At 46.5% G+C, this 22568-nt stretch overlaps 3 protein-coding genes across 4 annotated transcripts; 2 read left to right on the forward strand and 1 right to left on the reverse strand.

Annotated features, from left to right (window-relative positions):
• The first annotated feature begins 95 nt into the window (after window positions 1-95).
• LOC115535752 (lamin-A) lies at window positions 96-10510 on the forward strand. The gene is made up of 13 exons (XM_030347190.1): window positions 96-699; window positions 1534-1879; window positions 3494-3650; window positions 4113-4238; window positions 4726-4896; window positions 5559-5684; window positions 6678-6898; window positions 7373-7667; window positions 8073-8180; window positions 8283-8402; window positions 8766-8822; window positions 8907-9101; window positions 9907-10510. Exons 2-13 carry the CDS (start codon window positions 1539-1541, stop codon window positions 9940-9942), a joined length of 1953 nt encoding a protein of 650 aa, XP_030203050.1. The 5' UTR covers window positions 96-699; window positions 1534-1538; the 3' UTR covers window positions 9943-10510.
• A 473-nt stretch (window positions 10511-10983) lies between these two features.
• On the forward strand, window positions 10984-15412 carry naxe (NAD(P)HX epimerase). Of its 2 annotated transcripts, none has more exons than XM_030347196.1 (7): window positions 10984-11128; window positions 11346-11532; window positions 11873-11981; window positions 12656-12766; window positions 13836-13946; window positions 14352-14499; window positions 14873-15412. In XM_030347196.1, exons 2-7 carry the CDS (start codon window positions 11363-11365, stop codon window positions 15070-15072), a joined length of 849 nt encoding a protein of 282 aa, XP_030203056.1. In that variant the 5' UTR covers window positions 10984-11128; window positions 11346-11362; the 3' UTR covers window positions 15073-15412. The 2 variants fall into 2 exon arrangements, with proteins under 2 accessions (XP_030203056.1, XP_030203055.1); XM_030347195.1 differs by having other exon boundaries at window positions 10984-11112.
• A 340-nt stretch (window positions 15413-15752) lies between these two features.
• On the reverse strand, window positions 15753-22563 carry scn1bb (sodium channel, voltage-gated, type I, beta b). Its single transcript, XM_030347197.1, has 6 exons — window positions 21106-22563; window positions 20519-20685; window positions 18550-18784; window positions 17801-17942; window positions 16700-16774; window positions 15753-16341 (listed from the first exon to the last, which is right to left on the reverse strand). Exons 1-5 carry the CDS (start codon window positions 21164-21166, stop codon window positions 16705-16707), a joined length of 675 nt encoding a protein of 224 aa, XP_030203057.1. The 5' UTR covers window positions 21167-22563; the 3' UTR covers window positions 15753-16341; window positions 16700-16704.
• Window positions 22564-22568: the final 5 nt, after the last annotated feature.

Here is a 22568-nt window from a genome sequence, read left to right on the forward strand (position 1 = left end):
AGATAAATATAACGGAGACTATAAATGTAATGCTGTGTGTGTGTGTGTGTGTGTGTGTGTGTGTGTGTGTGTGTGTGTGTGTGTGTGTGTGTGTGTGTGTGTCAGTATTGATTCACATTCTATTCATACATACATCAAGATTATTGATACATTTATTAATTGCAGCCTTGGCCTCATTCAGAGCAGACACAACACGAGTAAAGGAGTGAAACACTACCCACAAAGTCTAGAGGGCACAAATTAATCATAAGACTGGCCTTGGGCAATGTTTGGACTGTGTTGGCAACTCTCCTGCATAGAAACGGATGCAATCTATAACAATCAAAGGTTACTTAGTCATACAGATATGAAAGGGTGTAGATAGATGAGATATGGTGCGAGAAAAAAGGGGAAGAGAGACCGAGAGAGAGAGAGAGAGAGAGAGAGAGAGAAAAAAAATAGTGAGGAATTGAGGACCAGTAGCCTACGCAGACTGAAACGGAGAAGGCCTGCCTCCCTCTCTCCTCCCATCTCATTCTTTCCTATTTGGGCACGGAGACAGTGGCTCTTAGTCAGCTCAGTCTCAGAGGCTGTTAAAGGGTTTGAGAGCGTTACAGTCAGAGCACCCAGTGAGAAGGTCCCAACTGGAATAATCGGGAACATCTCACATCTCTACATCTCCAGCGCCTATACTTGTGTCGTTTGACTTCAGATCCACAGGTGAGTCTTAAAGTCTGTGAAAGTTGCAGGTTTTATTGAACTTAAGCGATGAATAGTTGTCGCTGGTTTGGGTGGAGTAGGCAGGGTGGAGTCGACCACTCCCATGCCATAATCTCTAGAGACAAGATGCCATTCATTATAGCCCTCAAGCGCAAAGTGTTTGTGTTGCTGTTTCACACTGTATGGTTAAGTAAATACATGGAAAGAAAATTGTCAATGTTTAAAGGAGAACAATCTGGTAATGGAACTATTGTAAGCAATAGCCTGTTCTCATTTTTGATAAAAAAATAATTGCTTTCCAGTTTTGAATGTTTAAGTTGCGTGATAATTATTGTTTTCTAGCACTTTTGTTTCTCCAGACATTTCTTTCTTTTTTTACTTTGACTATGATCAATTATCTGACAAGTAAAATAAACTGCAGAATATAGGCCTATTTAAAATGTAGAATAAATAATTACACAAATAAACATTACGTTGAATTATATTTACAGTATATTGCACATACATTCTTGGCGTCTCTAGTGAGCATGGAACCTCCTGACGCCTCGATGCCACGCTCTGACTCAGAGGAACAGGGGCCGACGCCATTTTGAAAATGTTTGACTACCATTGATCACCCTCACTGGGGCCACATGAACACCTGCCGCCAAACAATGGCGGACCGGTTTGACTATTAAGCAAATTGAGGTCGGAATATTAAAACAATCGCTTATCCCTATTTGTATTTTTCCGCTTCGGAAGGTCGACGGACAGAAGCTCATGATAAACCCACACAGATATTAGTATTTAGCACAGTATTTAGTAACATGCTCATTCCCGCTCATTCCTCTACAGGGACCATGGCAACGCCGGCGAAGAACACACCCAGGGGTGTGAGCTCCCCGCTCTCCCCCAACCGCATCACCCGTCTGCAGGAGAAGGACGACCTGTGCAACCTCAACGACCGGCTGGCCGTCTACATCGACAAGGTGCGCTCGCTGGAGTCGGAGAACGCCGGCCTGCGCCTGCGCATCACCGAGTCCGAGTCCGAGGTGACCCGCGAGCTGGGGGGCATGAAGGCGGCGTACGAGACGGAGCTGGCGGACGCCCGGCAGACCCTGGACTCGGTGGCCAAGGAGCGGGCGCGCCTGCAGCTGGAGCTCAGCAAGGTGCGGGAGGACTACAAGGAGCTGAAGGCCAGGTGAGTGCACGTGCGCGTCCACGTGGGCGTGCTTCTTCCTCCTCGTAAGGAAGGAGTCCACTTTCTTCTCTGAGTCAGCCATCCATTCATTGTGCCTCGTGAGTCATTCCAAGGAAATCCCGAGACCACGCCTCCCTCCCCGGTTCCGGAACGGTGTTGGTTAATCTTTGAGTTGATCAAACACTGAGTGAGCGGGATAAACAGACCCGTAGCCACGGTTGCCAAAAAAACAATAAACTCAGATGATCATCATGAGATATAGCCACTCCCTGGAGGTTCCTAACTCCCCTGCATACTTCACAGCTCATCTTCATTCAACCGGCACCAGTCTGGAATAGACCGCTGTCTGGGATTTGAGAGTGTCTTAACAATAACCAGTCTCTCAAACACAACACCCAGATCCCTGAACACAAACCGTGCAGTAGACGTGTGCACAGGTCCTGTCCTGCAAGCCCTGCGACTTCTGTTTACTCGTGTATTTACTGTGAGAAACAGCAGTGCAGAGAGAGAGAGGGTGCCACTCCCTTTAACAGCATAGAGGCCTCGCCTCGCCTCGCTCGCCCTGCATTTTAACATCCAGCTTCCACCTTGCCGAAGGAAAAGTTTCTCCCCATCGAGGGCCCTGATGACTAAGTCTTTCCCGCTCTCTCTCTCTCTCTCTCTCTCTCTCTCTCTCTCTCTCTCTCTCTCTCTCTCTCTCTCTCTCTCTCTCTCTCTATCTCTCTCTCTCTCTCTCTCTCTCCCTCGCCTCTACTTTTCGTTCTTCCTTCCCTTCTGTGATCATTATCCGTACAATACGTGGCAGTGTTTAGAGGACTTCCCTCCTCCCCCCAAACCCCCCTCCGTTAGTTTTCCACAAATATTGAGATGGCAAACTAGTGTTTGGCTAAGCCGACCCGTTGCCCTGGCAACCAGTGTAAGCTCAGACGCCAGCGGTTTGGGGCTTGTGGCTAGCGTGAGACACGTGATGGGACGAAACGGGGACGATGAGTCACAGGCAGCACTGGAAACAACCAGGACCGCCCCTCCTTTGGTTAAACGCGCCAGGCTTCCTCTCGCAGCTCTGCTACCCAGCCCCCCCCCCCCCCCCCCCCCCCGTCCCCCCAGTTCCTTAAATAGTTACCAGGTTTTATTCCCGATCCTCTGAGAGGAAACTTAAGGAATTTCATCCTCTGCCAAGACGCCGGGCAAAGATAAATAAAGTGTTCTCATTAAGGTCGTATGTTGTGGATTTGTGTTGTTTCCATAGCAGTCAGCACTGAAGAAGTGTGTGGTTGTAATGTTAGAGAGAAGTCTATAATTTGAATTTCTTGGGATTGGGCATGGGATTCTTATGTATCGCCATTTTGGGATCTGATTGGTTTGGACTTTTTCGTTTTTCTAACATTTCCAGACACTGATTAAAGTCACTCTGCGATTTCCCCAAACTAAATAGAAGGAACGTAAAAACTTTAGCAAACTATGCAATTCGTACAACTAAACCCGATATCGTGGCATGCAAAATCCAACATCGTCCGAAAACCACAATAACAACAACACAACAACAACAACAGCAACAACACAACAACATGAACTCCACTAACCATCAACCACCCCTCCGCTGCTTCCCTGCAGGAACACCAAGAAGGAGTCGGACCTGGCCACGGCCCTGCTGCGGCTGAAGGACCTGGAGGCGCTGATGAACTCCAAGGACGCCTCGCTCACCACCGCGCTGGGCGAGAAACGCAACCTGGAGGCCGAGGTCCGCGACCTCAAGGCCCAGATCGCCAAGGTAACCCCCGGCAACCACCTCGACAGTCTTTTTACTTTGTGATTTGAAAATCAATGTTTATTTTCTGTACATGTGGTTTGAAAGGAGCAAAGGAAAATCACACAAATGGTGTATCCTATGTTTTTGTCAATTTTGTCTTTTGAATTCTTATAATAATATCCACAACTGCAAGTGAAGTTGGTTGTGAAAAGTTGCATACATGTGTTGCGTGTGTGGGGAAACATCCCTCGGATTGATGGGTGGGTGTACAGTGGGTGAAGTCGAGGTCTCTGACCCCTAACTGGAGGTAAACATACCAGGGTATGCTATAATAGCGGTGCAATGGACGCCGTTTCTTGTCTGAAGTTGATGACGCGGTTCTTGAGCCGTACTGATGGGGCTGTGGTGGGGCCGGAGACCAAAAAGGGAAACACTGTTCTACCTCACATAGTCACTTCCTCCTCACGGTTCTCCTTCCCCCAGTTGGAGGCCAGTTTGGCCGACGCCAGGAAGCAACTGCAGGACGAGATGCTCAGGAGGGTGGATGGGGAGAACCGCATTCAGACCCTGAAGGAGGAACTGGACTTCCAGAAGAGTATTTACTCAGAGGTGAATGTCAATGAACATGGATTTGGTGTACTTTTGATGAACGATAAGATCAAATACGATCACGATTTGTACTAATCCCCAAAGGGCTATGCAGGCGTTACAGTAGGAAAAAATAATGCTAGTCAACTACATTAGATGTTGGTCGAACTAAATGAGATGCTATTTAACTACATTTGATGCAGATAGGCTAAATTAGTTGCCAGGTGACTACATTAGATTCCGGTAGGCTAAATGAGGTTCAGGCAGGGTATATTAAATGCTAGTCAACTGCATTAGACACAGGTAGGCTAATTGAGATGCTGGCCGACTTCATTAAATGCAGGTAGGCTAATTGAGAGGCTGGCAGGCTAAATGAGATGCTAGGTGACTGCATTAGACGCAGGTAGGCTAATTGAGATGCCAGTGAGCTGGATTAAAGGGCTAGTGCACTAAACGAGAGGTTCAAAAAACGGAAACTAATGAAATCAACCGATGACCTGTCCTCCAGGAGCTGAGGGAGACGAAGCGGCGGCACGAGTCCCGCGTGGTGGAGATGGACAACGGGCTCCAGCAGGACTTTGAGAGCAAGCTGTCGGACGCCCTGACGGAGATGAGGTCCCAGCACGAGCTCCAGGTCAAGATGTACAAGGACGAGCTGGAGAAGACCTACAACTCCAAGGTAGGGGGTCGTAATAATCACAACGATGTGGCCTGGAGAAAACTTTGGGCAGTTGTGTTATAACAATGATATCATTTATATAATTAAATATAAGCTTCTGTTTGACTATATTAAAGGTGACATATTATACATGTATTAGCCGTTACAAGCCGTTTAGAAAATCTGCCGGCAGATTTTCTAAACGGCTTGTAACGGCTAATCACACTCACACCTGGTGGTAGAATATGCAGTGTTGGTGAGTAACGGAATACATGTACCGGCGTTACGTATTCAGAATACATATTATAGCTAACGGTATTCCGTTACAGTTACACTTTAAATAGTTGGTATTTAGAATACAGTTACATTGTTGAAATCAATGGATTACATGACGATACTTCTGTTTCAGCAGTTTATTCGTGCTTTCACACCCACAGCATTAATATGTCACCTTTAACTGATACTAAGCCAGGTTTGAGATTGAGCATCTCTTTAAGAAAATGGCAGACACGTCGAAATCCCAAAGTACCGTCGATGTACCCTTGCTTGGCTAGAGGTGAGTGGGCCCACTCACGGTGGTGAGTGGCCCCCTTACGGTGGTGTGTGGCCCCCTTACGGTGGTGTGTGGCCCCCTCACGGTGGTGTATGGCCCCCTCACGGTGGTGTGTGTGTCGCCCTGTCAGCTGGAGAACGCGCGCCAGTCGGCGGATCGGAGCAGCCACCTGGTGGGGGCGGCCCACGAGGAGCTCCAGCAGACACGCGTCCGCCTGGAGTCCATGTCCAGCCAGCTCAGCCAGCTGCAGAAAGAGGTACACACACACGCGCGCACCTCTCTCTGCGCGTGTGTGCGTACACACGAGCACACGCGTTCACGCACGCACGCACGCACGCACGCACGCACACATACGCATGCATGCACGCAGGAACACACGCATGCACGCACGCACACATACGCATGCATGCACAAACACACACACAAGCACACAGATACCCACACACACACTTCGGGGGCCAATCGTAGCGGTCTACATTTGAAATGGCTTTGATCTACCAGGTGTGATGTTGAGTAGCTGGTACAAATCCATTGCCAAATATGCACCGTTGCTTAAAGTGATCCACAGTTATATGATGGGTAGGACCCCCTCAGTGCCTGCTTTGTTCTGACCGGTAGGCAGATCCATCCAGCAGCCATTCATTTGCCATTTGTTAATTATGATTTGTTATGATTTGGCCTGAGGCATGAGGAATTTAAAACAGGTGCAACCAAAAGCTGTTATTTTTTGCTTAAGTGAGTCGTGACTCACTATAGTCGTTCTCTTAATGGTGAAAAGACCAAATATGGACATTTTCTTTCCTTTCAGCCCAGCTGACCTAGATAGGAGCAGGATGAGATATTTATTTACGTTTACTTATGCTTGGGACAAAACTCACCTCAACCATGTAACATACCGTAACATTAAAAACATAAAATACAATATAAATATGATAACGACATAAATATATCCAAAAAGTGTAAAAGGAGAGCCAAAGCACCTAACAGAGAATTGTGTGTTTTGACACACATGAGCTAAAGGATGATATGCATCAATTCCTGCTAAACATCCAATAATATAAACTACAAGAGAACCCTAAACAACACTTTCTCATTCATGCTCCAAAAACGAAATATTTTCCTCCAACAAAAAACAAAAACACTGACGAACATTAGCCCTATAAACCAAAAAAAATTTAACCAAAGCAAAAAACACCCAAACACAAAATCCAGGCATTGACCCTTGACCTCCGCCGCGTCTCCCCTGCAGCTGGCCTCGCGGGAGGCCCGGGTGAGGGAGCTGGAGGCGGCGCTGGCCCGGGAGCGCGACACCAGCCGCCGCCTGCTGGGCGAGAAGGAGCGCGAGATGGCCGAGATGAGGCAGAAGATGCAGCAGCAGCTGGACGAGTACCAGGAGCTGCTGGACGTCAAGCTGGCCCTGGACATGGAGATCTGCGCCTACAGGAAGCTGCTGGAGGGCGAGGAGGAGAGGTGGGCGAGGCGCTTACACCTGACACCGACCTGGGCGGTGTTCGCCATGGGGGGGGCGGGGACTGAGTGGAGGAGATTGGGTGGAGGAGCGACTACGGTGTTTTGGGTCCCAGCCGAAAGGGGCCTGGTTTGAGTCCTTAGTCCCTGACCTGTAGAGCTGCTTGAGCAAGATGTTTTCAAGAGCCTGAATCTGCATTCACTGGAGGTCTTTGGAAGAAGGTCTCTGCTAACAGACTAAATAATGATTTGATGATATTGATATTTTTTGGGACTTTAAAAAGGCCCCATGCCGTGCTTACCTATTTATGAAAGAAAGATATGAAAATGTTAAACGCAAAATGCTCTATAAAAAAGAAAGCTCAGCATCTAACAAAGTCTTGTCAGTCACGCCTGTTCCTACCCCCTCCAAAACAAACGACCCGTCTTCCATCCGACGTTCCGCCTCATCGTCACTTCCTGTCCGTCCCCCCCCAGGCTGCGGCTCTCCCCCAGCCCCCCGCCGACCAGGGTGACCAGCCGCATCATCTCCGGCTCCGGGGGCGGGTCCGGCTCGGCCGCCGCCCTCTCCCGCACGGTGCACTGCAGCGCCCAGAGCTCCTCGGCCAAGCGGCGGCGCGCCAACGACACGGACAGCGAGGCGTCCAGCTTCGCGGGCGGCCCCGCCGTCAGGACCCGCGTCACCCAGCAGGCCTCGGCCAGCGGCCGCGTCACCGTGGACGAGGTCGACCAGGAGGGCAAGTTCGTCAAGCTGAGCAACAAGGCGGATGAGGTACGGCCACGGCCACGTCCTGAGATAACGGACGTGTGGTTCTGTGTGGTTGTGTGGTTTGACGATACCATTGGCGTGTCGCTAGTGGGATCTCTGGGAGTGGAACCCCCTAACCCTGGTAGTGTTAATGGGACGCTGCAACCTTGTCGAGCTAGACAGCTTCTTGTCCGAAGTCTTCATGTCATTTTAAATCCCTGTATCAGATTGAAGTGGTATTTTTTAGGGGATATCACGACACAGGGTGAACTTAGCCGTGTACCTTCATTGAGGCCAGATCATCAGTAATGGCGGCAGTAGAACAACACTCGCGTTCCTTTCTTTAACAGAGTGCTTGCTTGATGAGCCGTGCGAATCCCGATGATTCAGCGGAACTCATCGTCAAACCTTCACCTTTCTGTCTCACAGGACCAGAACCTGGGTAACTGGCAGGTGAAGCGTCAGGTGGGGACCGCCCCCGCCATCGCCTTCAAGTTCCCCGCTAAGTTCACCTTGAAGGCCGGCCAGAGGGTCACGGTATGTGACGCGTCGATCACCTCCGGTTCTTAAAACACGCTGCGGTCACCGCCACGGATGCCCTAACTACTGTTTTATGTTTTGTTCCCTTGGCGCGTGAAGATCTGGTCCTCTACAGGCGGTGGAACCAACAGCCCTCCGTCTGACCTGGTGTGGAAGAACCAAACCACCTGGGGAACTGGAGACCAGTTCCAGACCACCCTGATCAACGCCAATGGAGATGTACGTTACCTTAAAACTACTTCACATTAACAACAAGTACCATCACACATACCGTTTGAACAAGAGTCTGCTAGCCAAAAAGTAATTTGAACCCCTGAAACACACTATTAAACCCATAACATCACCATAACAACGCTTCATCCATAACCAAACAAATTCTAGCGAACCCTGTCGACCATATGTGACTCAGAGAGTGGCCAATGGAAGCACCTGCTGTGCATTGAGATATTTATAGCCATGAAGCGAGGAGACTACAAACAAAGCTAACCCATACATTGTTGAATCTCCCACATGGAAAAGCATTTCTGTATATCCTCAAGCAAAACGTATAGACCGAAACTTCCTCCTTCTGTTTCCATCCAGGAAATGGCTATGAGGAAGGTCACCCGCACGCAGTTTGATGAAGACGACGAGGACATGGTGAGAAACGAGTGACGTGAGCTTTAATAAGGTACAGACTATAACTACTAGTTGGCTCCAATGGATTTCCCTTCCCTCTCCCAGGTGGCCCACAGCACCTGTGCGGACGGAGAGTACAACCTGCGCAGCCGCACCGTGGTGTGTGGCTCGTGTGGCCAGTCACCGGACAAGTCCCCCCACTGCTCGGTGACCTCCGCTTCCCGCTCTTTCCGCAGCGGCGGGATCTCCGAGGGCCTGCTCCCCCACTCCTACGTCGTCAGCAGCAGCACACCCCGCAAGGTGGGCCCACGCCTAACTAACTAGCTAACTAGCTAACACTAAAGCTAGCGTTAGCGTTAGCGTCGACTAGCTCTCTGCATTAGGATGCAGAGAGGGCTAGCGTAAGTGTTAGTGTTATCTAGCTCTCTGCATTAGGGTGCATTGTGTTAAGGGGGGGAGGGGCTGACAGGTGGCTAGCATTAGCATTAGCATGGACTAGCCCTCTGCATTAGGATGCAGAGAGGGCCAGCGTTAGTGTTAGCGTAGACTAGCTCTGCATTAGGATGCAGAGAGGGCTAGCGTTAGCTTTAGCATAGACTAGCTCTCTGCATTAGGGTGCATTGTGAGAAGGGGGGAGGGGCTGACACGTGGCTAGCATTAGTATTAGCATGGACTAGCCCTCTGCATTAGAACATTAGAAAGTTATTAATGAAATGAGTTTAAATTAAACAATATCAACATTGTCAACTATGATGATGTATAAGCTGATACTAACTGTATAAGTGTTTTTATTATAAAAAATATAGATAAATGGTTTAATAGACTTTAAAAAATATATAGTTTAAGGATTTCCTCTTTTTTTGGGGTCATATGGTTGGTTATTTTGTCATTAATGCACAAAGTTCTAAGTATAACAATAAAACCTATACACCCTTATACACATAAAAGATAATTGCTGTTGTTTGTTAGGACATTTTTGAGGTGTGTCATAGTATGTTGCAGAAGTCCTATGAGGACAAACCAGCCTTAATGTTGATGATGTGGTCTTTTTCCTAAAAATATTCACAACCGACTTTTCTGTTGCTTGTTTTTTTCCGTTGCTCAGGGCGGAATCCGAGGGGAGAACTGTCCAATCATGTGAGCCCATGGAACCACCTGGAAGCATCGACACGCCCCTTTAGAGCTGGATGAAAACAGCATACCTTGTTTTATATAACTATCAAGACAATGTATACCTTAAAAGACCTTACATTATGCTATTATCATAACCATATGCATGCGTGACGTATCTGTGACCAAGGAAATAATGTGGGTCTCTTGTCAGTTATGTTGAGGCAGAGGGAAGTAGAATGAGCTCAAACCACATTGTGCCTCTGTTACTTACTTCTACTTTGATACGTAGTTACCACTAATTTTTTATTCCTTTTATTCCTAACAGACGTACAGGAAGGTGACAAAGTGATAGTAGTAGTATAGTAGTGGATTTTCTTTTGTACTGTAGCTTGAGGGTAAGCTAGTTAGGCTTAGTAGAGTTACCCTCTAAACTGCTCTGTATTTTCTTAATTTCCAAATGATTTGTTATGACTATAGACAACTTGAAGTCTATTTTCCCAGGGGCACCATTTATCAATAAACTTGAATATGTTTACGGAATCCATTTTCCCCCCACTAGAATATTTTTTTGGACAATAAAAACATTTTTCAATAAATATTTGTGTCCTGGACTCTGTTGGATACTTTCTGACCCACAAATTGTTGAAATATGATCTTTATTAAGTGTGAGTGGAAAATGAACTGAATGCATTTCAGTGCATTCACTAAATAAAAAAAGTGGCCTTGTTAATAAAATATAAATATATCTAGATTAATGATGCAGTTAATCAATAGATAGTTGCTAGTGTCCTCCAAGACCAAACCTTATCGAAGCACTTCACTGGGTTTATTTATTTCACAATATAACTCAACGACAACTCCCCATGAAAAGTTATTAAGTGTACAGTAATAGAATTAAATCATGATTTAATCTTTGATTTAAGACTTTAATAATTGTTTTATACCAAAAATAATAATAACATTGGAATATAGCGTGGATTGCATTGACAATCCAATATGTAAATCATTTTAATTAGCTTTGTGACGAGACGGAGCTCAGAGCTTTATGTTGAAAGAATTAACCTTTTATTTTGAAAGTAATACACCCGGAAGTAGTTTACGGCTGGGACCAAAACATTGCTTTGCTGTGATACTTTTGTGCAAATCTTGATTTAACAAGCACGCTTTTATTTTTTGGATTGCGTATAATAGCTATCAGGTAAAGTTGAGTTTTGGTGAGTCTCAATAATCCCAAGAAATGTATGTCAAATGCCACACCGCAAATGTCACTCCCTTATTACCCGAACCTACGTGTTGTTGTCATTGAGATCTCAAAGTTGTAATCAATATGAATATTTCAGATAATAATATTCACATTAAAAAACTAACGCGTTTAGCCCACAAAAGGTTTACATAAGTCATATTATGACTCGTCCCTGTCCCGTCCACCAGGTGCGGGCCCCGGCTGGATGTTGAGCGTCCGCGCTCTGGTGGGGATCGGGCTCCTGGTGACGTCAAGAGCCGCCGCCACCGCCCAGAGAGCCGCATGTCCTGCTGCTGCTGCACCCAACAAGGAACACAGGCACTGTTTCAGCAGCGGACGAGCGTCCAGTATGGCGCAATCTATCAAGTACCTGGGGTAAAAATAAAATATTGAAATACTTTTCACACCAATAGGTACTGATGATTCACTTTGATAACAGGTAGACGTCTGCTCCAAAGTAGCAGAGCTTATTTGATACTGTTTATTCTCAATACGTATAGGATGGGCTAATTTACATTTGCATATGAATCATGTCGTTTCAAATGTGCTTTCATCCAAAGTTATCAAAGTCCATTCATCAAAATTGGAGTAACAACTAATCAACAAAAAGTGTTGAAAGATGTTTCTAAAATAACATGGTGTCTGAAAATGAGCGAGTGCTTGTTTTTGTGAGCTGGCTAACAATGAGGGGCGGGGTCGTTGCTGCGATTGACAGGCAGGAGGAGGCGCAGAACATCGACCAGCAGCTGTTCACTGAGTACGGTTTCAGCGTGGACCAGCTGATGGAGCTGGCTGGTCTGAGCTGTGCCACGGCCATCGCCAGGGTGAGACTAAACCGCTCACTCACTTAGATACGAAAAATTGAACTCACACACATTTTTATTAAAGAGCGGGTAGGGGTTTGGTGGGGGCATCTGGCTCAGGGATGCCTACAGGTTGGCTGAGAACCTGGTAGACCCGGTAAACTGTGTCTTAGTTACATCCTATCAGCGAGACCATGACTATGGCTCTAAGGCCGACCCACAGGGGGTGCTAATGTTTAAAATAATTGAGCGTTGTGTGTGTGAGGATGAAGATTTGCGAGGGATAAGATGGATTCAGGGATGATGTAATGTGATGCATTGCCTCATGAAACAGGATATCAGAACTGTGTATTATTGATCCTTCAAGATTTATTTTGCGAACGCAGGAGGTCTGTCTGTCAATCTGTTTTGTCCGTCCATCTTTCTGTCTATCCCTCTGTCGGCCCATCGTTCTATTCTCTGTCGTTCTATCTGTCTGTCTGTCTGCTTGTCTGTCCCTTCACAGCAATTATCATTAACCAATCATAAGGTCAACAGCTCTCCGGTATGTCCAAGCCTCCTGTCGCTTGTCTGTTGTGCACCTCATGTAGGAGGTCTGGTCACTCGCAAGTGAGCAATGGGTTCCGGTGGTATCCTGACCAGTACGGAGCGGTATTGATCAGTAGCTCCGTGCCCTCTGCCCTGTGCTCCTGCAGGCCTACCCCCTCAGCTCCCTGCTCCAGCCGAGACCCTCCCTGCTGGTGATCTGCGGTCCGGGGAACAACGGAGGGGACGGCCTGGTCTGCGCCCGTCATCTCAAGCTCTTTGTGAGTGGCCGGCTCCTAGCAGTGAATAGACCACCCATGAGTATAGAACATTTGTATTGGATTGATGGCCGGATCGATGTAAAACACATGGAAGATAAACCACCAATAAGTAGAATCACCGTTAACGATATACACCACTCGATGTATAATATAAATACCATATATATCATATGTATAATATATTTATACCATATGGCATATTTTACAAACACTTTCTTTCTGGTCTTACTGTCTTTTTTGTATGGTCAGTGAAAAAACATTCCCAGTTCTTTAGGGAAAAAAACGATTAAAAAAATAAGTTTTCCGTTCTTCCTCCAATCCATCTGTCTGGGGAATAAACCGGGCCGTCTTGACGTCAGTGAATGTCTCGATAGAGCGCGTGAGGAACATTCAGTCTCCCCACTCAAAAAGTTTGGGTTCATTCCTGCACCTGAGTGTGTTTTTTTTTTATCCAGCCTCAGCAAAAAATAAAAAACACTCAGTGGGCTCATTTGCTGCGTTCCACATTTTAAACTCTTTGCGTGCGTCTCTCCACTAAAGGTCATCCTCAGCCCAGCGAAGATTCCCAGTCGCTGGTGAAATGTAAAATAGCAATGCTGTGAAAATTAAACAAAGAGCAGGGCATTAAGGCTCTGTCAGCGGGCCGCGTTCGCTAAGCTTCATAAATATGAGGTCAGGACATCTCGGAGTTACTGCATTAACCGTTGCCTTGTTTATCCTGCAAGAAACACGAACCAAAGTACAGTCGGATTAGATTCATCACTTCTGTGAGCCTTTCAATGGCTTACTATATTATTATTTAAAAGTGGTCTGCCCTATCTGAATCATGTCGTATTATTCTCTGTTTGTTAAAGGTGGTGACCATTTTACATCTCGTTCAACAACCATATATGTATTAGTAGTATTATTCATTGCATAATTAGTAAATAAATAAAAATGATATGTTGTTTTGTGTTACTCATTCATACCTAAAATGCTTGTTACACAGAGCTCCTGAGATCAAGTGCATTTTGCTTTGTTAGATACGCTGTACATTAACACCCTTTTTGTCCACTGCGGCCTGCTGTAGGGCTACGAGCCCACCATCCTGTACCCCAAGAGGCCCAACAAGCCCCTCTTCCAGGGCCTCACCACCCAGTGTGAGAAGATGGACATCCCCTTCCTGTCTGAGATGCCCGAGGTGTCCGTCTGTCTGTCTGTCGTCTCGTTATTCTCCTATTCCTTCTCCTCCTCCCTCTTGTCTTCCTCCACCTCCTCCTCCATCTTCTTCTTCTCCACCTTCCCCTCCCTCTACTCCTTCTATACCTCCTCCTATTTATTCTCCTATTCCTCCTCCTTCTCCCCTCCGCCTCCTCCTCCCTCTTCTCCACCTTTTCCTCCCTCTACTCCTTTGATGCCTCCTCCTATTCCTCCTCCTCCTTCTACTCTCCTCCTCCCATGCCCTCTCCCTCTCCTCCCCATATCCATAACCTCCTCCCTCTCCTCAACCTCCCCCCGCTCCACCCCTCCCTCCGTCTGTCCGTCCGTCTGCTCTCTGCTGTCCACTCCCAGTGCTGTGCGTCTGACGCTGCGTGTCGCCCCCCAGGCCAAGCTCGTCGACCAGGCCTACAACCTGGTGGTCGACGCCATCTTCGGCTTCAGCTTCTCGGGGGCGGTCCGGGAGCCCTTCGGAGCCATCCTGGAGGTCCTGAAAGACTCCACCGTGCCCGTGGCCAGCATCGACATCCCCTCAGGTGGGTCAGGGGGTAACCGATCCCGGCTCGTGGAGATCTGCCCTCGGGCCGTGACTCGTATCGAATAGCATGGCGTTTATTTATTCATTCTTAGATCGATGTCGGTTTTCTTTAGAAACGTATCATTAGGAAGCAAACCCGCCCCTTAAGGGCTTAAGGGGGCCCTAAGGCTACGCTTGGATTTGTGGGGTTCGAGCCCAGAACCTTTTCAGCCGTCATGTCAATAATAAGCAAACTGGCCCCTTTGCCTAAGGGCGCCCGAAAAGTTAGACTGGGATTGGTGAGGTTCGAGACAGGAAACCTTTCAGCTCGGAAGTCGGAACTCACTGCAACGTTGTAATGGGTTTACCGTCGGCGGCGTATGGATCCACAGGCTGGGACGTGGAGCAGGGCGGGCCAGACGGCCTGCAGCCCGACATGCTCATCTCCCTGACCGCGCCCAAGAAGTCGGCCGTCCACTTCAGGGGTCGATACCACTACCTCGGGGGGCGTTTCGTCCCCCCGGCCCTGGAGAAGAAGTACCAGCTCAACCTGCCCCCGTACCCCGGCACTGAGTGCGTGCTGCAGCTGTAAGACCAGGACCGGGGACATGAGAATATAGTTTAAATGATGAGTCATTGGGGCTACTTTATTATGATGGGGGATTATGGAGGGAACTCAGTCACGCTCAAATAAACTGGTTTCATGGTGTGATAAGATGTGCTTTTTATAAAAATCCCTGACAAGGAATATTATTAGTCTGTTGCGGAAGCGCAGACGATATATGTGAGGATTTAGGGGTAATAAAATAAAGGATTTTTTTTTTTGCTGAATGTGATCCCTAGTGTGTTGACGTCAAAGCTGGTCTCTAAATCTGCACTAATGCCTTTTCGTGTGACCGGTGCTGCTGGCATTGGGGGGGTTGGAGAGGCTAGCCGTCGCGCAGCTAATGCTAGCCCTCGAGCGCTTGCTGTCTGCGACCGGGAAGGGGATCTTATTTCACAGCCGTTTGGCAGAAGTTTGACCTACTGTAACCCCTGTGAGTCAGATAAACAAACCCATTTTGAGTGGCATCTCTTTATATCTCTGGGGAGTTTCTGTCTAGTATTCTAAAGATAATTCTGAAAGAATCAATAATTTTGGAGATTAATTAAAAATAAATAAATGATACAAAATGGAACAAAGAATGCCTATGACATTGTTATCAATATTCTTTATATTAATATAATTCATAATAGGAATTAGTTTATTGCTGTAAGGAAACGACTCAGTCACACAGGGTATTTACGGATTTATTTAGTCCACGATCAAGTTTCATTGAATGGATATCTAGCAAGACTTGTTGAACTTGAAAAGACAGCCGGTCTATGAGAGTCTACGACATCCTAACTCATAAGTGTCTTCATGATACCGATCTCCCGCGAGCATCGAAGCATTCATACGTCCCGTGTGACAATGGATTCTCCAAAATACATTCCTTTTACAGCCAATCTCACAGAGTCAAGCAGCCTCGCTTATAGTACTACGTACAGTTTAAATACATGTAGTACTACAAACACTTGTATATATTTAATATAGAAAGAGAAATATTGAATGTATATGCGCAGGGACACCGATGCTTGTGAATGCATTATGATCAGGGGTAAAAGTGCAGTACATGCTTTCATGTGTATGTTTGTGTGTATTAATATACAGTGCTGGTACCATGCGTGGTCTTTTTAGTCTCGCATCCATCTGTGTTCTGCGTAACGGAAAAAAAGGGTGATACAGACTCGAGGGTGGCGGGGGAGAAAGAAAGACGTTTGATTGGATGCCTCCATGCTGGTCCAAGCAGTACAAGGTGGGTCAGTCAGTAGATGCAGTCTGTAAGAAAGAGGAAACAAACGTGTCGGATTAATTCACTGTCCACAACGTGTTGTTTCATCATACATCTCACAGGCATTGTCAACATACAGTTGCAATAGTGTCAAATATGGTAATTCACTGTGTGTTTCATCATTCAATATCCTGAAACTACAGTTTGTCAGGTCATCATTTCGTAAATTCTGTTGGTGAAGTCAAATTGTTTGTTAAATCCCAGTATAATGTCCATTGGTTAACGTTCATCCTCCAGATTTGATAAGAAAAGTTAAGTAGAGGTTACGCGGATTAATCGTTCATCTGGTCAAATGATCTTGTGTAGTTAAATAAGTAAAAGTATTTTTGAGACCAAGATATTTACCTGTATTAGTCTCCAACCTGGACTCCGGCACAGTTGTCTTTGCTCTCCGAGGCTAAAGCTAAATACTCAGCATTTCTAGTAAAAAAAAAGACAACCCACATATACAACAGGTAAGTGTACGTGCACAATGTCCGACCTTCACGGAAAAAGATGCGTTTTTGAAAATGAAAAAACATTTAAATGAAGTACGAGACAAAAATTGGAGCGGCCAGTTGTGCGATCCCAAGGTTGTGACTTACAGGTGGAGAGTTTTGGTTTTTACTACAGGGAGGAGGAGGACGTTGATGGAGTAGGAGGAGAGGGTTGACGGGAAGGAGGAAACATGACAGGAGGTAGGTAGGGAGCACGACACACCAGACAACAAGACACCGAGGGCGAGTGCACACGCGGGGCACAATGGAAGACAGGAGGAGGAGTTAGTGGCTTAGAGAGAGAGAGACGGCAGCTGAGGCGGAGGAGAACTGAGGTCACAGTGAAGAAGATGCAGGTTATCGACAACACACGAGGACGGCATGCATGGGCAGCGTTGAGCCCACATGCATGTACCTGTTACGTACACTTTCCTTTCATTTGTCTAGGCCTAAAACATTTGAGGTGATGCCTGGCTGATTATACTTTGTGACTGGATTGATACTGAGTAAACTATGAATGCTGAAAGAGCAAAGAGTCGGAACTACAAAATGTCAATAAAATAAATATATTTAAAGTATTTATATATATACTGTATATGTACAGTCTATTATATTTAGTGTATTCAATTAAAATTATAGATATTTCGGCAGTTAAATGGACGGCGGCACGGTCATCACTGTTGTGGATTCAAAATAAATATTAACATTCAAGTATGGCGGCAACCGTAGTAACCAAACTACAAACATTGAACACTCTTGCATCGTGCAGTTGTGTGTGTGTGTGTGTGTGTGTGTGTGTGTGTGTGTGTGTGTGTGTGTGTGTGTGTGCGTCAACGGTTGCATGTGTGTAAGTGAGAACTGTTGTGTGTGTGTGTGTGTGTGTGTGTGTGTGTGTGTGTGAGAGTGTGAGTGTGAGTGTGTGTGTGTGTGTGTTTGTGTGTGTGTGTGGGCGGTTGTAATGAATATTTACGCGGCCTCTCGGAGCGCCTCCTCCCCGGCAGCAGAGATCTTCCTGTAGCAGTAAATCATCTCGATGAGCAGCCACACCTGCAGCCCGATGATGGCCACGTACATCATCACCTCTGACACGATGGAGGCCGTCCCTCTGGTGGCTGAGGGGGGGGGGAGGGACATGGAGAGTCTCAACCAATCGCTGCACAGGGAATACACGTTGGTCTGGTCCCTCGTGACCAATCAGAGGGGAAAGGAAGGAGCTGTCCATGGTGACTAAACATGGCGTAAAACAAACTCAAAATTAAGTAGGAGATGTTTCAGTACAAGGCGTGCAAAGATGAATGGCCATTAATGGTACATATTGATTTTTGGTTTTAGAAGCTTATGAATATTTTATTGATATCGACCTGTACTAGCTTATAAATATTGTATTGGTATTGGCTTATAGTAGCTTTTGAATATATTGGTACTGATTGATAGTAGCTTATAAATATGGTTTTGGTATCGACCTAAAGTAGCTTAGCAATATATTGGTATCGACCTATAGTAGCTTATAAATATATTGGTATTGATCAATAGTAGCTTAGAAATATATTGGTATCGGCCAATAGAAGCTTAGAAATATATTGGTATCGACCAATAGTAGCTTAGAAATATTGTATTGGCTTGTAGTGGCTTATAAATATCTTGGTACTGATTTCTAGAAGCTGTGCGACGGCCGAACTCGGCGGTGAACAAAGTGTGTTGAGGTGAAACCCTTCGTACCTTTGCCCACCACGGTGAGGTTGACCTCCTTGAAGATCTTGGTCTGGTACTCGTAGAACTCGTAGGTGAGCAGCCGGTTGACGCGGCAGCGGTACGTGCCCGAGTCGTTGAAGGTGACGTTGGTCAGGAAGATGGAGGCGTCCTGGATGTCGTTGCTCTGCCGGCTGCCGAACCAGTCCAGGCGGTCCTCGAACTGGAAGCTCTTTATGGAGCCCTCCTCGTCGTAGTTGTAGATCTGCAATCGGAGTGGCCAACACCATCCGGGTTTAGTCATTCACGGATTGAGACCTGTTATCATTTTGATTTTATTTCATTTACAACCACACACACACACACACACACACACACACACACACACACACACACACACACACACTGCCAATACATATGCAAAAGTGCACACTGTTGTACATAGTCAATTATTTGGATTTGGATTTGTAATTTTTTTGTATTTTCTTGTATTTTGTACAACTATTATCCGTTATTTGCACTATCCAAAGTACCCAAATGCAGTACGTTTTAGATACGTGTCATTCAGGAGCAGTACTTGAGGGTGGTCTAGTCGTGGTTAGGGGTGTACTGTATGACCCCCAGCTGAAAGGGTTCTGGGTTTGGACCCCAATGTCAGCATCCTCAGCTGTAGGCATCTGGCTCAAGGGTGCCGACAGATCACTTCATTTGGCGTTTTTTTTCATGCGCTTGGAAATAACGGTGGGTGGATGGTAGATCTATCTATCTATCTATCTATCTATCTATCTATCTATCTATCTATCTATCTATCTATCTATCTATCTATCTATCTATCTATCTATCTATCTATCTATCTATCTATCTATCTATCTGTCTGGTCATAAGCATTCAGGGGATAATTGCCTTGCTCTAGAGACCCCTCGGCCCTAAGGAGGAACCAAAGACCAGACCAGCCATTCAACAAAAAAAATGGCTGCATGTAATGGTATCCTCCATCCTCAAGGGCAGTTTGTGTTTCCATTAGGGCTCACGCTGGCGTTCACACGCTCATTTCAGGTAGGAAACATCTATCTGGAAGGTTCATATCACCAGAGATGCTGCGGTCCCTCGCGGCTTGGATTTAGTAATGGCTCTGTTGGAGGGATTGACCTAAATACTCCCGTTGGATTGAGTCCACATTTCTCCTAATGCACCACTTGCACGGATTCCCCGTGATGGTTTTCAACATTGGATGTTTTGGGGATATAACATTGAAGTTCTCTTTAGATCTATGTTATTAACTAATAAGTTATTTTTATTCCAATTGGCTCACAGTGGTTTACGGTCATTAAGAGCAGGCAGATGTTTGGGCATCTCGTCTCGAGGACGCTTCAAGGTACGAGGAAAAGTGGAGATTGGGGATCAAACCCGGGACCTCTTGTTTGAGGGTCAGCCTCCATCTACACTGTCCAGCCTCCCCTCCCCGGTGCTGTATAATAATCCATATACAGGCGTGTGCGTGCTCGTCCACTGAGTGGGGATGGAGGTCGTGTGCTGGCCAAGGTCATGTGTCTCATGTTCCATCATCTCTCCCAGCAGCAACGTCACCACCATCCCCGGCCCTGAGCGTCGCTTTATCAGGGCTCTCAACCTCTGAACGCCAACCCCCCCCCCCCCCCCACCCTCATCATGGGAGGGTTTGATTGATGAGTGTATGTGAGAGAGAGAGAGAGAGAGAGAGAGAGAGAGAGAGAGAGAGAGAGAGAGAGAGAGAGAGAGAGAGAGAGAGAGAGAGAGAGAGAGAGAGATATAGATAGAGTGATATATAGGTAGATAGAGTGATATATAGATAGAGTGATATATAGGTAGATTTAATGATCGACAGATAGAGTGGTAGAATATACTTATATATAGATAGACAGATAGATAGAAACATCTATCGTCAGATAGACATGGTGGGTGTTCTGGGCTTGCGTCAGATGCACCGAGGTACCGTGTGTGTTAACGTGGACCAACTCACGTGCTCAAAGTCCTTCTGCCCCTTGCTCCGGAAGAACCAGTCCACGGTGGCCGAGCCCTCCACCTCGCTCCTCCGCTTGCAGGAGATGCAGCCCAGCTTGAAGCCTTTCCCCGCCACCGCCTCCGTGTCCGAGTCCACCTCGGCACACGCCCCGCGACACATCCCCACTGGGGGAGGGGGGGGGGGGGGGGGGGGGCAGAGCGAGAGAGGGGGAGATACGGAGAGCGATAGAGTGGGAGAGAGGGAGGGGGAGAGAGCTGTTAGGATGTGCATCTTTCCGTTGAGCTATACTGTTCAATTCTCCCTCAGGATCACCACGAGTCAATAACATTTGTGTCTTTCCCTTCGTCAGCAATACACAGTGTATATAGTGCATAGAAGTAGGACTTAACTTGCCCCCATTCAGGAGACATTTCACCACATTCACTCGGCCTCAACAAAAACATTATAAATACATTTCTAAAAAATAAATAATAAACAAAAAAACACTCTGGAAAAACTATGAAATACATGTTGGGTGTAACATCGTCGCCCATGGCTTTAGCCTTCATAATATGCAAATGTTTTTGAATTATTAAAATACTCACCACCAAGAGTGCATAGCAGCACGAAGATGACTTGTTCCAGTGATACTATATTCCTGCCCATTTTCAAAAAGTGACAGGCTTGCTATCTATTATAGATGGAGTTTCAAAAAAAGGGGAGCAAAGCTGAAAGTCTTTAGCTTGAGAAGAGTTCCTCCGGCGACGATCCCCTTCCCAACATCCACTGAACGGAGCACACCTCACTGGTACCACTGTAAGCTGCTTGTTGGAGGTAGACTACTGATTGTGCTTATTTCTTACTTTTCACGTCACTCCTATTATCTTGTGAAGCACCTGTACCTGACTCCCTACCTGCACCTGACTCTCATTAGACTCAACTCAGCAAGTTCACATCAGCATCAGGAACATGAGGTACCATATACTGCTACGTCAGACGCCTCTAGAAAATTCCTCCTACCCTCCCGATCGCGTAACGCAGTGCATGAACGTAGCGTCTCACCCGTAAGCAACGTGGACCAATGTGCACTTCACAGTCTCTGGTATAACCGGAGATTTTAGAAATCTTGTGGGCTCTGATAGCCTATTTAACGATCTCAGCAATGACTTGGCCTGCGGTTAGATGATAGCTCTAGGGACCACAGTCGCTTAGATTAGAGAGCTACCATCACACACACCATGTTTTGGTGAGCGCACACGGTTAATATAAAAATGGTTTATGTAATCAATTCAAGTAGCCTACAAAATCCCACTATAAACCCTCTTACGTCTTCCAAAAGCCATTCCTTAATTCACATACCGCTCCATGAATAATTAAGCGGATGCTTGCATGCCGTCCCTGATTATCTGATGTACCTTACAAATGTTCACTGAAGGGCAATCGGTATTATCGCTCCTAAAAAAGAGATCAGGTTTGATCCGATCACGGATGTTCAAAAGCCGACGGTGTCGATGGTATCTCGGTCAAAGAACACCACCCTTTCTCCCAGATAGGAGTTCAAATAAATGTTAAAACGAAACGCAGTCTCCTCCGTGTAGTAGTGATGGTTACCGTTTGAGAAACAAATCCATGTAAAATAAAAAAAATACGAATCCTTCCACCTATCTAGGAGCCCCGACTCAGCAGAGATGCCCGGGTCGTGTTGACATTGCAGATGAAACTGCGCTCACGTCCCAAGGCCCTATAAGCATCAGATATGAGCGGAAAAAAACGCCCAATAATCGACGTCCCGATTTCGGTCCCTCAGATAAATCCTCTTCTTTGACACACGGCGCAAACACTGAGTGCAACTGCACCCCTGTCGCTCATGTCAGGAGACGCTGCTGATGCACTGCGGTAAAAAAAAAACACCATGTGAGGAGGATACTAGGCTATAGGATGTAGACGGGCTCCCAGGGCGGTGCACACCCCCTCTAATATGTACTATGCACGACCTTTGAGTTGAACCGCAAAAATGTCACCATAAAACAGTCAACAACATGTAGGCTGCACCTCACTTTGGGAAATC

The sequence above is a fragment of the Gadus morhua genome, chromosome 22 (assembly GCF_902167405.1).
Source record: "Gadus morhua chromosome 22, gadMor3.0, whole genome shotgun sequence".
In the NCBI taxonomy this organism is placed as follows: Eukaryota; Metazoa; Chordata; class Actinopteri; order Gadiformes; family Gadidae; genus Gadus; species Gadus morhua.

What these genes read in the sequence shown, in the direction of transcription:
- LOC115535752 (XM_030347190.1), top strand. Translation starts at nt 1,539, where the DNA reads ATGGCAACGCCGGCGAAGAACACACCCAGGGGTGTGAGCTCCCCGCTC. An exon ending in CTGGAGGGCGAGGAGGAGAG is followed by an intron (nt 6,899 to 7,372) that starts GTGGGCGAGGCG and finishes GTCCCCCCCCAG; the next exon opens with GCTGCGGCTCTCCCCCAGCC. An exon ending in TGAGCAACAAGGCGGATGAG is followed by an intron (nt 7,668 to 8,072) that starts GTACGGCCACGG and finishes TCTGTCTCACAG; the next exon opens with GACCAGAACCTGGGTAACTG.
- naxe (XM_030347196.1), top strand. Translation starts at nt 11,363, where the DNA reads ATGTTGAGCGTCCGCGCTCTGGTGGGGATCGGGCTCCTGGTGACGTCA. An exon ending in CAATCTATCAAGTACCTGGG is followed by an intron (nt 11,533 to 11,872) that starts GTAAAAATAAAA and finishes TGCGATTGACAG; the next exon opens with GCAGGAGGAGGCGCAGAACA. An exon ending in TCCTGTCTGAGATGCCCGAG is followed by an intron (nt 13,947 to 14,351) that starts GTGTCCGTCTGT and finishes GTCGCCCCCCAG; the next exon opens with GCCAAGCTCGTCGACCAGGC.
- scn1bb (XM_030347197.1), bottom strand. Translation starts at nt 21,166, where the DNA reads ATGGGCAGGAATATAGTATCACTGGAACAAGTCATCTTCGTGCTGCTA. An exon ending in GCTGCTATGCACTCTTGGTG is followed by an intron (nt 20,686 to 21,105) that starts GTGAGTATTTTA and finishes CCCCTCCCCCAG; the next exon opens with TGGGGATGTGTCGCGGGGCG. An exon ending in GAGGCGCTCCGAGAGGCCGC is followed by an intron (nt 16,775 to 17,800) that starts GTAAATATTCAT and finishes TTTTTTTACTAG; the next exon opens with AAATGCTGAGTATTTAGCTT.